At 36.1% G+C, this 16,847-nt stretch overlaps 1 protein-coding gene across 1 annotated transcript in view; it reads right to left on the bottom strand.

The window, feature by feature from the left end:
- Slc35a5 (solute carrier family 35 member A5) overlaps positions 1–15,576 on the bottom strand; it is a 43,800-nt gene extending 28,224 nt beyond the window's left edge. The window contains 5 exon segments of the mRNA XM_033768089.1: positions 7,617–7,684; positions 10,262–10,395; positions 11,808–11,906; positions 15,412–15,540; positions 15,543–15,576. Coding sequence (XP_033623980.1) covers positions 7,617–7,684; positions 10,262–10,395; positions 11,808–11,906; positions 15,412–15,540; positions 15,543–15,576 — 464 coding nt within the window.
- Between the last annotated feature and the right edge of the window lie 1,271 nt (positions 15,577–16,847).

The raw sequence follows: 16,847 nt of genomic DNA, 5'->3' as shown, positions 1-16,847 counted from the left end.
AGACTAACAGACTTCTATCTGCACACTGCTGCCCCTGTTATATATTGGTAATGGCAGACATATCCTGAAGGTACTCTTTTTCTTTTTTCTTTCTTCTCTTTTTCCTTCTCCTTCCTCCTTTTCTACTTCCTCTTCTTCTCTCTCTTTTCTTCTTCCTATTTCTGTCCTATCTTTTGTTTTGTTTTATTTCTATTTTTCCTTTTGCTGTTAGGTTGCTCTGTTCTTGTTTTTGTTCTTTCCTTCTCTTTCTCCTTCCTGTCGTTACCAGTTTCCTGAAGTTTGTATGATTTTCCTGTGTCCTCTAGACCCATTTCTAACTTTTCCCTTTCCTTCTTTTTATCCCTGCAACAGCTCCTTCTAAGTCTTCATCCTAGAAGGTAAATTGGATATACTGAAGGGTTTATTTAGGCAAATGAATTTCTGGTTGGTCCTTGATTTTAATCTAGTTCATGTAGTTAAATTAATAGTTACAATTTAGCATTTTCTAAGCTATGATGCTATGCATTTCTAAGCATTTTGATGCTATGGTTGATGTTGACTGTATTACTTATTCCAAGGTTATGTAATTGTTCTAATCAGTTGTCCTTCCTGGTATACCAAAACTGAGATTGCACAAGGCTCATTACAGGCTCAAAATCTAAAGATCAGCTATAATTGGAAGACATGTCTGTGATGTAACCATTTTCTAAGGGTTCTAAATACTAGAAATAGAGATATTCACAATAAGCAATATAGAAGTATAAAGAAAGAAATTAAACCAAAACCATTAACCAAAAAGTAAAAATGAGAAGCTACCTAAACAAGTCTTAAACACAGACTTCCAGTTCATTAAAGGCAAATACTAGGGGTAACGAGGTGGAAAAATCTGACAACCAGCTGAACACTCTGAACTGAAAACAGGAATTAACAGGCTCTAGAAAAAAATCAAAGGAGAAATAATTTCCCAGATGGTGACCAAAATGGAAGGAATGCTTAGAGATTCTAGAACAGAAATAGACTGAAAAAAAAAAAAAAAAAAAAAAAAAAAAGAGGAGCTCAGAACTATGATGGATACCATGGATGCCATAAACACCCAGCATAGGAAAGAAATGGAATCCACAAAACAGATTCAAACAGATATTGAGGTGATTTCAACATACACTGAAAGTATATGAAGCAGAATGAGCCAATGTGAAGACAGAATATCAGATACAGAAGACAGGATTGCAGTTAGTGACCATGAAGAGAGAATCTTAAAAACATAAAGGGATTACAAGAAATCAATCCAGCAGCTGCTAGATGACACAAAGAAGAATAACATAAGACTGACTGGAGACAATGAAAAAGCAGAAGCTAAGTGCAACTGACATAAAAAAAAACTTCAGAGAAGGCATAACAGAGAACTTCCCAAGCAAAGGAAAAGAATTTGACATACAGATAAGTGAGGCACATAGGGCTTCAGCTAGCTATGAACATCAATAAAAAGAAAGCTACACCTAAATATATAATAGTCAAGATTTTAGAAACCCAACAAAAGAACAAAATATTAAAAGCAGTTAGAGAAAAAAAAAATCACATACAAAAGAAACCCCATCAGAATCACAGCAGACTTCTCAACACAAACCCTCAACTCAAGGACAACCTGGAGTGGAGTATTTCAAGTCCTAAAAGAAAACAACCTTCAACCCAGATTGATGTATCCTGTGAAGCTATCTTGTAAAATCAATGGAGAAAGAAAGATACTTTCATGACAAAGAACACCTAAAGAACTTCATGAATACTAAACCAGCATTCCAAAACATTCTAAACAATATCCTAGAAAAAGACAATGAGGGTCACAACTCCATGAGGCCCAACAAAACGAATCCATTGGGCAAGGCAAAATTTCAATGGAAAAGGGGAAAAAAAAAGAAAGAGAGATAACAACAGGCAAATATCATGACAGTGATATGTAAATACCTATCAGTTATAACCATTAATGTTAATGGCCTCAGTTCACCAATCAAAAGAAACAGACTGGCAGAATGGATCAATAAGTAAGATCAACAATATACTGTATACTAGAAACACATTTAATTACAAAAGAAATTCACAGACTGAAAGAAAAAGGATGGCAAACAATATTCCATGAGAAAGAAGCCTGGAAAAAAGTAGGGGTTGCCCTGCTATCTCAGGATGAGACCAGATGTCTCACTCAGGAGTCAATGCCTCCAGTGTCTGTTGATTCTGAACTAAACAAAGCAAACTGCTGTTAGGGACAGCAGAAATCATTCTACATTGTAAAATTTTGTAGGTTTTTGCTATTTATAAAAAATTTTCTCCATCAAGAGAGACAAAGAAGGTCACTACACCCTTGTAAAGGGAACAATCCCAGAAGAAGGGATGATAATCACAAATATATATATGTATCAACTACTAGTGCATTCAACTATATAAAACAAGTATTAATGGACATGAAAAAACAAAAAAGCACTAATACAACAGTAGTGGGGAAATCTTACTAACCCACTGTCACAAATAGATCAACTAGACAAAAATCAACAATAAAATACTAGAAGTGAACCAAACTTTTGAATAAGTGGACTTAATACATGTCTACAGAGTGTCCCACCCCACAGAATCAGAATATACATTCTTCTCAGCTACACACAGGTCACTCTCCAAAACAGACCACATACTAGCTAATAGAACATGCTTGAAGTTATTCCCTGTATACTGTCAGACCATAGTGCAATGAAATTGGAGATCAAAAACAAAAGAATTCACAAGAACTTCACAAACACATGGAGACTGAATAATACTGTACTGAACAAACAATGGGTCACAGAGGAAATTAAAGAAGTTAGAAACTTTCTACAATTAAATAGTAATGCTAATACAATATACTGGAATTTATGGGACACAATGAAAGCAGTACTACAAGGGAAATCATAACTGTGAATACTCATATTAGGAAAACCAAACAAGCTCAAATAAGCAACCTAATGCTGAACCTCAAGCTCTTAGAAAAAGAAGAGCAAGACAGACTCAAGCATGTACAAGGCAAGAAGTTATAAAGTTCAGGGCAGATATCAATGCAATAGAGACTAAGAGAATGATATAAAAAAAAATCAATGAAGTAAAAGAGTTGGTTATTTGAAAGAATAAAATTGACAAACCCTTAGCTAACCTTATCAAAAAAAGGAAAGAAAAGGCTCAAATCCATGTAATTATGAATGAAAAGGGTGAAATTACAACAGATTCAGTAGAAGTACAGAGGATCTTCAATTCCTACTTTGAGAGCCTGTACTCCAATAAGACGGAAACAGAAGAAATGGACAGATTCCTAGATACAAACGAATTACTAAAGTTGAACCAAAAAGATTTCAAAATTCTAAACAACCCAGTAACAATCAACAAAACTGAAAATGTTAATTAAAATTAACCAACAAAGAAAAGACCAGATCCTGATGGCTTTATTGCTGAATTCTACAAGAAATTAAGGGAAATACTAATCTCAATACTTCTCAAACTTTTTAATAAAATTGAAAAGGATTGAAATTGAAAAGGATTCTGAAAGCGGAGAAAGACCCAACCAAAAAAGAAAACTGTAGGGTATAGGGGCCAGGGATTTAGCTCAGTGGTTCTGCCATCTGCTTTGCAAGGCCCTGAGTTTGATCCCCAGTACAGAGAGATTGAGAGAGAGAGAGAGAGAGAGAGAGAGAGAGAGACAGAGAGAGAGAGAGAGAACTACAGGCCAATCTCCCCAATGATGCAAAATTCTTCAGTAAGATATCAACAAACAGAATACAGAGGATCATCAAAAAGACCATACACCCTGACCAAGTTAGATTCATCCCAGGGATGCATGGATGGTTCAACATACACAAATCAATAAATGTACATTAACAGAGTCAAGGACAAAAACCATATGATCATCTAGAAGGATGTAGAAAAAGGGTTTGACAAAATTCAACATCAATTCATGATAAAAACCCTACAGAAAATTGGAATGAGGGACTTTATATAAAAGCCATCTATGAAAAACCAACAGCCAATATTATACTAAAGTCAAAAACCGAAATCTTTCACTCTAAACAGGAACAAGACAAGGATTTCCCTTATCAACACTCCTCAATATAGTTCTGGAAACATTAGCCACAGCAATTAGATAAGGGAAAGAAAGAAAATGAAGAAAGATAGGAAATGAAGAAATTAAACCATAATTATTTGCACATGACACGATACACTATATAAAAGTCACCAAAAACTCTGCCAAAAGACTTCTTGACTTAATAACCAGATTCAGAGTTGCTGGATACAAGATTAACACTAAAAAATCAATAGCCTTCTTGTACACAAGCAACAGACTCACTGAGCGAGAAAATGGGGAAATAATTCCTTTTACAATAGCATCAAAAAAAATGAAATATCTAGGAATCAACCTAATGAAGTAAAACACCTCTACTTTGAAAACTACAACAATGAAAAAAGAGAATATAAAAAAATGGAAAGATATCCCTTGTTCTTGAATAGGAAGAACCAATACAATGAAAATGGCCATATTTCCAAAACTGCTGCATCGATTCAATGTAATCCCAATTGAGATTCCACCAACATATTTCACAGAATTAGAGATACAATCCAAAAATTCATTTGGAACCAGAAGAAATCCAGAATAGCAAAAACAATTCTACGCAACAAAGACAATCCCCTACTTGAAACTATAGTACAAAGATACTGTGATAAAAACAGCATGGTTAAGAATCCAAAAATTCATTTGGAACCACAAGAGACCTAGAATAGTAAAAGCCATTATAGGCAACAGTCACATGGCACCAGGTGTAACAATTCCCAATTTGAAACTATACTACAAAGCCACTGTGATAAAAACAGCATGGTACTGGCAAAGAAATAGGCCTGAGGATCAGTGGAACTGACTGGAAGACACAAAAACAAATGCAGATGTACTCAGCTACCTCATCTTTGACAAAGGAGCTGACCATCCTCAGTGGAGGAAAGATAGCCTCTTTAATAAATGGTGTTGGAAAAACTGGATGTCAACCTGCCACAGATTAAAATTAGACCCTTATCTTTCGCCATGCACTAAATTAAAATCCAAATGGATTAAAGATCTAAATATTAAAACAGAAACATTAAACTTGCTGGAAGGTAAGTTAGGCAGAACTCTGGAAGACATTGGTATAGGAAAAGACTTTATGAACAAATCCTCAGTAGCACGGGAACTAGCAGAAAGAATCAACAACTGGGATCTCATCTTACTAAAAAGCTTCTGTACTTCAAAAGAAACCATTAGCAGAACTAAGAGACAATCTACAATGTGGGAAAAAATTTTTACCAGCTGTACCTCAGACAAAGGACTATTATCAAGGATATATAAAGAACTCAAAACAATCAGTCCCCCCAAATATAAAGACCCGATCCAAAAATGGGCATCCGAAATGAACAGACATTTCTCATACAAAGAAGTGAAAGCAGCAAGAAAATATATGAAAAAATGTTCCACATCACTGGTCATTCGAGAGATGCAGATGAAAACAACACTGAGATTCCACCTCACCCCACAAAGAATGGCTGCTATCAAGAAATCACACAATAACAAATGTTGGCGGGGTTGTGGGGAGAAAGGAACCCTCCTCCATTGTTGGTGGGAGTGCAGACTAGTGCAACCACTATGGAAATCAATATGGAGATACCTCAAAGAGCTTGGACTGGAGGTTCCATTTGACCCAGCCATCCCTCTGTTGGGTATCTTTCCAAGAGAACTAAAAGAATCATATCACAGAGAAGTATGTGCACCCATGTTTATAGCGGCACAGTTTGTAATAGCTAAATCTTGGAAACAACCTATTTGCCCATCCGTTGGAAACTGGATAAAGAAGTTGTGGTTTTTCTATAAAATGGAATATTACTCAGCCATAAAGAGCGAGAGAATAGATTCATTCATAGGAAAATGGATACATATTGAAGATATACTCCTAAGTGAAATAAATAAGTCCCACATGTGTAAATACCGAATAGTTTCCCTGGTGTGAATATTCTGCAACAATGCATAAGATTCTAATAAGATTACTGACATTTAGAAATGGGAAGAAAGGAGCTAAAGGTGCAGGGAAGGTGTGATGGGTAGGGGAAGAACAAAAAGGGAAAAGAAAAAAATGTGAGAGAATGAAAAGATGAAAATAAAGTGTTTGTAGATGGGGAGGGGAGGAGGGGGTGAGGGGAGGGCAGAGGTAAGGGGAAAAAATGAGAATCAAGACTTGCCATGTAGAGGTACATGATCTCAACAATGAATGTAACTGTACTGTATCCCTAAAATGTACCAATAAACTCAATAAAATTAATAAATTAAAAAAAAAATCAGCATGGTACTGGCAAAGAAATGGACCTGAGGACCAATGGAACAGATTACAGGATGCAGAAACAACTCCAGAAATACTAAGCCACCTCATCTTTGGCAAAAGAGCCAAACACCCTCACTGGAGGAGAGATAGCCTCTTTAATAAATAGTGCTGGAAAAACTGGGTTTCTACTTGCCAAAGGTTAAAACCAGACCCATAAATTTCACCATGCACTACATTAAAATTGAAATGGGTCAAAGATCTAAATAGTAAAACAGAAACACTAAACTTGCTGGAAGATAGGTTAGGTAGAATTCTTAAAGACATTGGTGTAGGAAAAGTCTCTATGAATAAAACCTCAGTCACACATGAACTAGCACAAAGAATCAATAACTGGGATTTCATCTCATTAAAAAGCTTCTTCACAGAAAGAGGAACTAAGAGAGTGAAGAGGCAACCTACAATGTAGGAAAAAATTTTTACTAGCTGTTCTGCAGACAAAGGTCTACTATCTAGAATATATAAGGAACTTAAAAAAGTCAGAACTCCCAAATTTAAAGACCTTATCCAAAATGGGCTTCTGAAATGAATAGACATTTCTCAGATGGAGAAGTAGAAACAGCAAATAAACATATGAAGAAATGTTCAACACCACTGATTATTCAAGAGATACAAATAAAAACACAACTGAGATTCCATCTTACTCCAGAAAGAATGGCTGCCATCAAGAAATCAACCAACAACAAATGCTGGCGGGGATGTGGGGAGAAAGGAACCCTTCTCCATTGTTGGTGGGAGTGCAGACTGGTGCAACCACTGTGGAAATCAGTGTGGAGATTCCTCAAGGAACTAGGATTAGAGGTACCATTTGACACCCAGCTAAATGTATGCACACTGAGGTGATACTCTTAAGTGAAATAAATAGGACACGTGCAAATAATGAGTAGTTTCTCTGGTATGAGAAGGTGAAAGTAGATGAGTAAATATGTATAATAAATAATGTAAAATAGGAAAAAAAAAGTCCAAAATGGAAGGGGAAGTAGTGAGGTGAGGGGGAAGAAAGAAGGGAAAGAAAAAATATAAGAAAAGAAGGAAAAATTGGAAAGAGAAGTTCTGTAAATAGGGAAGGATGGATGGGGTAGGAAGGGGAATGGGGAAAAAAGATGAACCAAGATATATTAGGTGAAGGTACAAATTCTCAATGGTGAATGCGATCATAATGTATACCTAAAAGGTACCAATAAACTTAATGGGGAAAAAAATGAATGATATATGCTTTCACATCAAGTTACTTACTTTAGTACTATTCTGAACAGAAGAGCTGTTGTTATAATGCTAAAATTTGAGAAGATAACAGCCATGGCCTAAAAAGAAAGAGAAGACAAAGTTACAATTCAAACAATGACTAACCTCAGAAATCTTTCAGCCTGCTAGTTTATCTGACAAAAAAGCTTTTTAGTCAAAACCAGAGGAGTTATTAGGGCAGGTATTTCATGAGAGTATCAAATTCCATTTTTTATTGCTTGTTAAATTTATACAGACATGATTACATAATTGTGCAGGGTTTGAAAATATGTGCTTAAGTTCAAGCATCACCTGTATAAATATACTTTGTGTGTAGGTCTGGAAATACTTACAAATTCTAAAGGTTAAGATCTAGAAATAACAGTAACCATGCTTATGAAGCAACTTTTCAGGCTCTGAAACTATTTCACAGACATTTAATACTGCTGCTATGGTAAACAGTAGTGTAGTACTGTTAAGTTTACTTATATTACAAGAAAATTTCAGCAATATTAATAATTCTTAGCATAAATTATTCCTGCATCCTTGCTGTTGCTTTAAGTTGGTTAAACTCCATAGAATATTGTTGTACAACAGCAAACATGGCTAATTTGTAACTAAAGAAAAACAAAAGAATACCATAAAAACGAAAATATTTCCAACAATATAAAACCACTGCATTTCTACTGAAGTTTTTATAAATTGAAAAATTTTAATTGACACATGATTATACAGTTACAGGGTATAAAGTATAATAATTTAATAGAGATATGTATAATGATCAAATCAAGTAATTAGCATTTCTATTTTCTTAACCATTTATCATTTCTTTGTGTTGGGAGACTCTGAATTATTTTCTTTTTATTTGGTACGGGGATTGAACTAAGGAGCTTGAGCTTGTGAGGCAGGCATGGTGCCACTCAGCTAAATCTCTGGCCCTCTGAATTGTTTTCTGTGTACGTCTCTGGAAGACAAACGCATGTAAACACCCAGTTAAGGGATGAATAGGAAAAGACTGAGGAAAGTGGCTGATGAGAGTAGGGAAGTAGTGACTCAGAGTAACATTAAGTGCAGTACAAATACACCTAGCCTGGCTAGCTTGATGAATTCTTCAAACTCTTTTTATGTAACATTGTGACTAAATCAAATATCTGAGCTTTGCCCCCAAATACCCATGTATCTCTAATTCCTTAAATGACTAAAAATAATATAGAGTATGCCACATGTTTTGGAGTATCTGTGGTTGTACAGAATCAGGAAGGATGAGCTGCAAAAAATACAAAAGAAAAATAAGGAAAATGCAATTCTGTTTTGGTAATGGGGTTGCGGGAAAGGGGTATAAATATAAAAGTAATCTATCTGCTAGATACAAAAAAATACAACAGAAGATAAGCCATGTATAAGGTCCTAATAAGCTTAATTAATGTGAACATTATATGCTATAAACATAAATAAGATTAACAATATCAACAAGAATGAACAGGGAAAAGGGGAACGAAAAGAGGAGGGAGGGAGAGAAAAGGAAAAAAGGAAAAACCCCTCAAGATGGCTGCAAAATGCAAGTTCATCAAAGATGTCCTAATAAAAAAAATTCAACAAACATTTATTTATTAAGTATGAATAATTATGTTCATTGGATATGGGAATTCTCAGACTTAAAAAAACAAAGTGGAAATAAGAATTTAGGCGAGGACACATTCTAGATGGACTGAGCATTTACTGCCAATGTTGATCATATGGCTGGAAGGAACTTCAGGTGATCAAGTGGCCCAGGTCCTGACTTTCACCTGTATTATTATTGTTATTGTTGTTGTTGTTATTAATATTATTCTTTAGATGTCTGAACTTTACAGCAGCTGCAGCCTGTCTAGTTACACAGGTTCTAAATTGTGGAAAAGTGTCAAACTCCTGTTTCCTAGTAGCCCCTTTTTTTGTTCTAAAACTGATTTGGTTATACTTAAGGAGTTTCACAGAGAGGATTGGCCACAATAAAAGTCCTATTCATAGTTAAAATGTCTAATTTTACCTTTTAAAGAAACTTAGAATGCATTTTGGTAAAAAAGGTACTAAAAATCTTCATTTTGTAAACTATGAGAAATGTACACATGACACAAACTGAGTAACAGTAAAAAAAGAACTAACTCCAATTCTGATTACTAATGCTTCCCAAATTGACTCAAAAGATTTTGAGAGAGATAAGATTATCAGTTATAGATGGCTTTTATAATTGGGAGGATGCAATCCTACTCTCAAAGAAATTGCTGGTTAAAGGATAAAATTAAAATAAGAAAACCATACAAATAAAAAGCATAAACTATATTAACAGATGTAAGAAAGAGATCCATTGAGTGGATAATTTTTTGAGTTAATCATGGAAGTCTGCTTGGAGATCCTAACTGTTGAGATTGAGAACAGAGGTTGGTCAAAGGATGACTCAGAAAATAGGAAACTTGATTAAGGTTACACAAAGAGGGTTGGCTTCAGATTCCTCACCCAGTGGGAAACTCCCACACAGCCGAGTTTACTACAGTAAATTTTAATAGTAAGAGGATCTGGCAAGCAAATGAGGAATTCAGGAATTCAGGCAATTCTGGGACTTTTTTCTGGAACTCATTTCTCTGTATCTTTCTAGTGGCATTTCTGTCATATTTACTTACAGGTTGAAGATAGGACAGGACATAGAAGACAATCAAGTTATCCAGGAAATAAAGAAAGGCAGGAATGGACCACTTCAGGAAATTAGAGAATTCCTTCCAGGAAGCACATTTCAAATTTCTACTTTGATGATCTTCTAAAGAAAGAAATTTAGGAATAAATAAATAATATTGATGAGAATGCTTATATTTTTAGAGAAAGTACATTACGTTTGATTACAAATACAATCCTTTAAAAGATACTTTATAAATTTGCCTTCCAGCCTAAAATAATAGAAGATAATGCAAAATTTTATTATTCTGTCTCTAAACCACTTCTATGTCCTATCACTAATAATTAGCAACATCCTTACAAATACTGATCATCCTAATGCCTGTTAACTTAAAACAGTAGTAATATCATTTAAGGCCTAAGAATACACATGCAGTTTTTACTACTACTCTTGAGAGCACCAGAGCAAGAGGGAGATCAACATGTTAGAATAAATAGAAAAAAATATTGTCTTTATGCTGCCCTTTGCTCCCAAAAACACCAGCAAAGGAAATAATTAACAAATGGAAATGTGTATATATGGAACTAGAGACAATTAACTTTTACTAATCCTAGCATGAGTTATTATCTCAGCTCTAGATTTTTTTTTTTTTTTGGTACCAGGGATTGAACTTGGGTCCTTGCGTTTGCAAGGCAGGTCACCGAACCGCTGAGCTAAATCCCTGGCCCTGAGCTCTAGATTTTTCTAAGGCTTAGAAAGGCATATTGTAATAGAATATAAAATGAAAGCATACAAAAGGCAGGTAAGTTTAAGTTCCGCAAAAATGCAAGTTTCCTGAAATCAAGAAATGTATTCATCTAACTAGAAACTCTACACAGATTGAAATCCATTCCATTAACAGAAACCACATGGCTTGTGATACTCTGTTGAGGATGAAAACACATATTTTTAGGTAAGCACTTTAATGCTTTAAATTTTATGCTTACCTCATATGAGAAGACAAAGAGGTAGTGAGCTAAGGGCTCAAAACTGAGGAAATGAGGTGGAAAGGTAATAATCATAAAGACCTATATGTTCCATAAAAAAGCTGTATATTTGAAGAAGGGATTAGTATCCCTATTTAATAGTTCTACCTCAGAATATAATCTCCAACTTTAGTATACTATACTGCATTCCATGTAGGAAATGGGAATTGTTTTGCAATATACTCCATTTCAAATCAAACAGCAAAGTTATTTAGAAAATTCTGAATTTGAATTAAAATTAACTTGCTGTGTGAAACCATTACAGAAAACATGTGATAAGGCAGAGTGATGGGCAGGACATTGGGAAACGTGGGATGGTTTCTTAGCTTCACCCCTTCCAACACAGCTCTCAGTATATCAGTTGGTCTGAGCTGGTTTCTTCACCTTTAAAACATACTTATGTCTGTGTCTTAGGTTCTTCAGTTGTTAAATTAATGAACTAGACTAAATGAAGTAAAATGCTCCTCTCAGTTCTCATGTTTTCAGATTCTGTGATCTTTAGTAGGCATTTGGTATCATTTCAAGACTTACCTTTCTTTATAACACAGAATGATACAAGCACACAGAAAACGAGCTTCACCAGTTCTGAGCAGATATTCACAGTAGTTGGAAGATAATCATATTTGTTCTCTGAAATGTAAGAGAAATGTCGTTTTAACTATTAATTTCATTCTGTATGATTACTACACAGCTAAAAATTTCTAATTGTTTTGAACATTAAAAGCTGGATTTAGCTGGGTGTGACAGCACATGCCTGTAAATCCAGCACTCCGGCATGCTGAGGCACGAATATGCAAGTTTAAACTCAGCCTGGGCAACTTATCAACCTAGTGAGACTCTGTTTCAAAATAAAAAAACTGAGAAAAGGTCTAGAGATGTAGCTCAATGTGAAGTCCCTGGGTTTAATCTATAGTACCCCATTACACACACACACACACACACACACACACACCATGCTGGATTTATCCTAGCACTCAGGAGGCTGTATAGGAAGATTGTGAATTAAAGGCCAGCCTGGACTAAAGTCAATGTCTAAAAAAAAAATTATATTAAATTTCTTCCAGTTAGCTTTGCTCTTTTGAATCATTTCATCTAACGTATTTATTTAGTTTTTTATTGTCCTTGAGTTTGGTAAACACGCTACAAATAAATCTGTTGAGGACCAACATCAAAGAAAGCCCTGTGGCAAGGCATTAGAGATTGTTTTCTAAATTAACCATTCATCAATATTCAGCTCTGAATTATGAATTCAGTTGTGAATATTATCTGCTGAATTATCAGTTTATGATTCTTCTGAGATGTATGCCTTGCTAAAAATCAAGGTACACTTTATCTGTAATTATTTCCTTAATTCACAATTTTCTAATCTATTTCATGTCATGGTACACACAGAAAACATTAACAGTGTTTGATTCTCTGTGATAAACAGTGTGTTGCAATAAGGAAGAAAGACATATGAAGCACAGGCAATTGGCAACTGGCACAGGGTTTCACCACTTCTAGGTCTGGGAAAAATACTCTGAGCCATCTAAGCCCACTGATGAGCTGGGAAACTGTGTCCTAATTAGAACGTCAAATGAATTAAGAAAGGAGTTTTGCTTACCTGTCTTTTGTATATGCTTATAAACAACTGCTTTATAATTTTGTCAAAAACAAATATGAACTTTATTGGGTCTATTTTCAGGAATGTTATTTGCCTTCCTTTGGAAAACATTTGATCTCTTGGTTATATTAAAACTCAAATCAGCCAAGGACAAGGCAACTTGACATTCTCTCTCCAGAATACTTTTTCTTCCCTTTTTTTTTTTGAATTTCCTTTAACCTTCTCAATCTACACAGAATCCTTGATTTACCTCTATACTAGTACTTTTCACGTTGTACGATAATTACCTTTTATGTAGATAAAATATTTTACCCTTTGAATATAAGTTCCGCACAAGAAAGGGACCAGGTTGGTTACCTAAGTTCTATATGAGAAAGGGGACAGCATTGGTTACCTTCATATATCTGTACCTTAGTGTCCTACACTTATTACCCACTTAATAAATGTATACTTGATTTTAAACAATTGCTTGCTCAACTTTCCCCATTATTCCCCTTTTGCAAGCATGTGTGACTTTGGTCCACTCATCTAACTTTATTGGTTTCCACTCAGTCTAGAAAAAGGGGCCATGTCTACTATTACCCATTCTCCCCTTTGAACACTCCTTTCTCAGGGAACACAATAAACATTCCCTTTGACTTTACTGTATCTCCAGTAGCTTCCTCTCAACATTTTCAAACCTCTATCTAAATTTAAGATATCACCCCTCTACTGAACCTTCTTCTTTCCATAAGGCCTTAGCCTTAAGCAATCTTGTTTCTGATTCCACCACTGTACTCAAAATATCTACTTACTGAGATTACTAATTCTAAAGGACATATTTTAATCCTCATTGTGATGTTGCAATTCTTTGCTTACAAATTGTCCTTTCTATGAATCATGTACATTTAGTTCTCTCATCTAACAATTTCTTCTTTATGTTCTAAGCATTGGCATGGCACTTAAATGTTGGCATGCTTTGGAATTTGTCACTTCCACTATTATCTCATTCCGCATGAGCCCTCAAATCCTAGGGTATTAAATGTCGACTTAATATTAATGTACACAAATCTATATTCTGGAACATTTACACTACTGTTCACTAAATATATACATATAACTACCTTGTATTTACTCATTTGATCAGTATTTCCTTCAGGTGCATGAATTGGTAGACACTGTAGGAAATTTCAGTGAACAAAGACACAGTTTGTGGCCAAATGGAATGTACCTAGTTAAAACTATAATTTCTCCAAAATTGGTTCTACCTACTCTTCCTCCTAATAATTCCCATCTCAACTGAAAGCATTATCGATCCACTTATAACTCAAACCAGAAACTTTCAGGTAGCCAATATTTTATTTGCTTTGATCCTTACATTCAATAATTGTCCAAATCACATCTTTTCTATGTCATATTTTTTGACTCTTTCCTTTCCTTTCCTATAGTACTAAACTAGTCTTCATCATCTGTGGATTGACTCTACAATAACCCCTTAACTTGCTAACTTGCTTCCAGTCTTTTCCTTTACCAATCAGCTACTAGTATAGTTTCTTATTTATCCTCCAGACACTAAGGCCTAGGTAATAAAGCATGGTAAATGAAGTCCTTAACAATCTGACCATTACTTCCTTCTCTGGTCAAGTACTGCTTCTCTCTCCTATAGGTCCTTAAAGTTTTTCTCAGTAATTCTGAATGACAAGTTCACACAACATATCCTGCTTATTCATGTCTCTGTTCTGCATCTTTAACGTACTTCTATTAATGCACTTACTATAATTCTTTTACGATGTATTTACAAGTACGTCTTTTCTAGTTCTTACAAAGTCTATGTCTTATGCATTCTGAGCTCTACTACTACTTCACTTAGGGCCCGACAGGTACATGTTAACTGAAACTGAGAGTTACACATACATGTTACTTTCTAAGCAGACCATTAAGAATCGTGACATCATGATTGTTTTCACTAATTTCGTTTTTTGTTCCCTTTGGGGTGCTGGAGATTGAACTCAGGGCCTGTATATGGTAGGCAAGTGCTCTACCACTGAGCCACACTTCAAGTTTGATATGATTTTAATGTGTTGTAAACAGTACTAGCGAGAAGTACTCAATATAGTTTTGTGGAATTGAAGCATTTACTTAAATCCTTACATTAAAAAAAAGTTGAGCACATTGTTACAAAGTCTTCTCATCTGTACTGACACACAAATTACAATAGTACCTCACAAACGCCAAGTGATTTAATTTCAAATTAAATTGTAATTATACATTTTGCCACAGACGCAGAAACATCTGTTGGATGAAGCAGTAATCAGATATTGATATATTTTCTGTACGAAGGGTTTGATTTTGAACTTGTCTAACTCAAATTTCATCCAGTCTCAAAATACTTCTTGCAGAAGAAAGTTTAAATAAAACGTAAACATGTTTTATCATTCACATGATGCAAAGTGATTCACAAGATATTGTCTCCATTTTATAACTAAGGAAAGCAATGACAGAAAACATAATGTGCGATTAAGTGTTCCACCTGTACTGTGCACCTCAACTTACCTTCATTGGCAGAATATTTTACTAGTAAAATGCGACTTGAGCTTAAAGCAATGAAAACCGCACCCAGGAGGAATGTATACATCATTGAGGACCACAGACCAGGACGCCTACAGCATTTTCTTTCCATTCTACAGTTAATTGCCTTAAAAAGAAGAGCACTTTCATAAGCAACTCTTGATGGAAGACCTCATGATTAAGCACAATACAAATACTATTGACTATACATAACAGAAAAAAGAATTTTAAAGATATTTGGCTGTGACTTCATGACAAGTACAGTTCAGGAGTACAGGAGAAATCAAAGAAGATGAAAAAGTCAATCTGTAATAAGACAGGGTACTCAAGAGAGAACAGGTAGGATCAGATCAGAAACAATGACATAGGTAGCAAGTCAGAACAGACACTTAGGGACTGCAGAAGAACAACTGTACATTCTTATTAATAACTTTGATTTACCAAGAAAAGGATTTTGAAATTGTATTTTCCTCCTCAGTAGCAGTTCTGAGCTTGTCGGGAAAGACTGCGTTATGAGGACGAAAATGGAAATATTTGAAACCCTGCTGTTAAATTCTACTGAAATTAAACAAAAGAGATTAATCATGGGACTCAATAAGTCTAAAACCCTATTTTGACTGAGTGAGGATATGAAATCTGACGCAGGGCTTACCCTGCCCCAAACCTCCCAGTGTACCCGCAGAAATGACCCAGAGTCCGTGTGGACTGCAAAGAGTTGCCAAATCCACAGCCAAGCCGGGAGCGTGTATAGAGTACACCAAAGCGACACCACCCCTTCCCGAGGAGGCCAGGTTTCCCTCGCTGCAGGGAAACCCTCCAGGCACACATGCGCAGTGAGCATCTCATCGGTGCGCGCCCACCTGCTACGCACGCGCAATACTTTTCCTCGGACTGTTACCTCGCTCCTTCAGAAGCTCTTCCAGGGCAGGACTGAACATCATAGAGCCGAGACTATGTAGCTCCGCAGTAGCAGCAGTAGCTTTTTAGGCTCCATTGGTGGGGAAACTATGAGAGGGAAACAAAGGCGGAAACCTCTCTGCACTCACGCCTCCAATTCCAGAACCAATGGCAAAATAAGGTTCCCAGTGGGAAGAGCGCGCTAGGCGTCCACTGCGCAGGCGCGCTCACTGTGACGCTTCTGAGGCTGGGGAGAAGCGGCTGAGCTCGGCCCTTCTCGCATCACGTGAGGGGAGTCAAGTGTCACGTGAGACCCAGGTGGCGGCCGAGCTACGGCGAGTGAGAAAAGGCAGGGGAACCGGAAGGGGTGCGAGTGAAGCAAAAGGGAAGAGACCACTCCCGAGAGGTCGAGGGGTGCGTGTGCACTCGGCTGTCCTCCTAGCTCTTTCCTGGGCCCAGCGACGGTGTCTGGCGGCCCGTGACAGTTGGGCCCGTCCCGCCGTGCGCTGCCTGGGGCACGAGGA

The sequence above is a fragment of the Fukomys damarensis genome, unplaced genomic scaffold, assembly GCF_012274545.1.
Source record: "Fukomys damarensis isolate Sample0158 unplaced genomic scaffold, DMR_v1.0_HiC HiC_scaffold_24, whole genome shotgun sequence".
Lineage (NCBI taxonomy): Eukaryota > Metazoa > Chordata > Mammalia > Rodentia > Bathyergidae > Fukomys > Fukomys damarensis.
The sequence above is the reverse complement of the archived record's forward strand: the minus strand, read 5'-3'. Positions and strand labels throughout refer to the sequence as shown.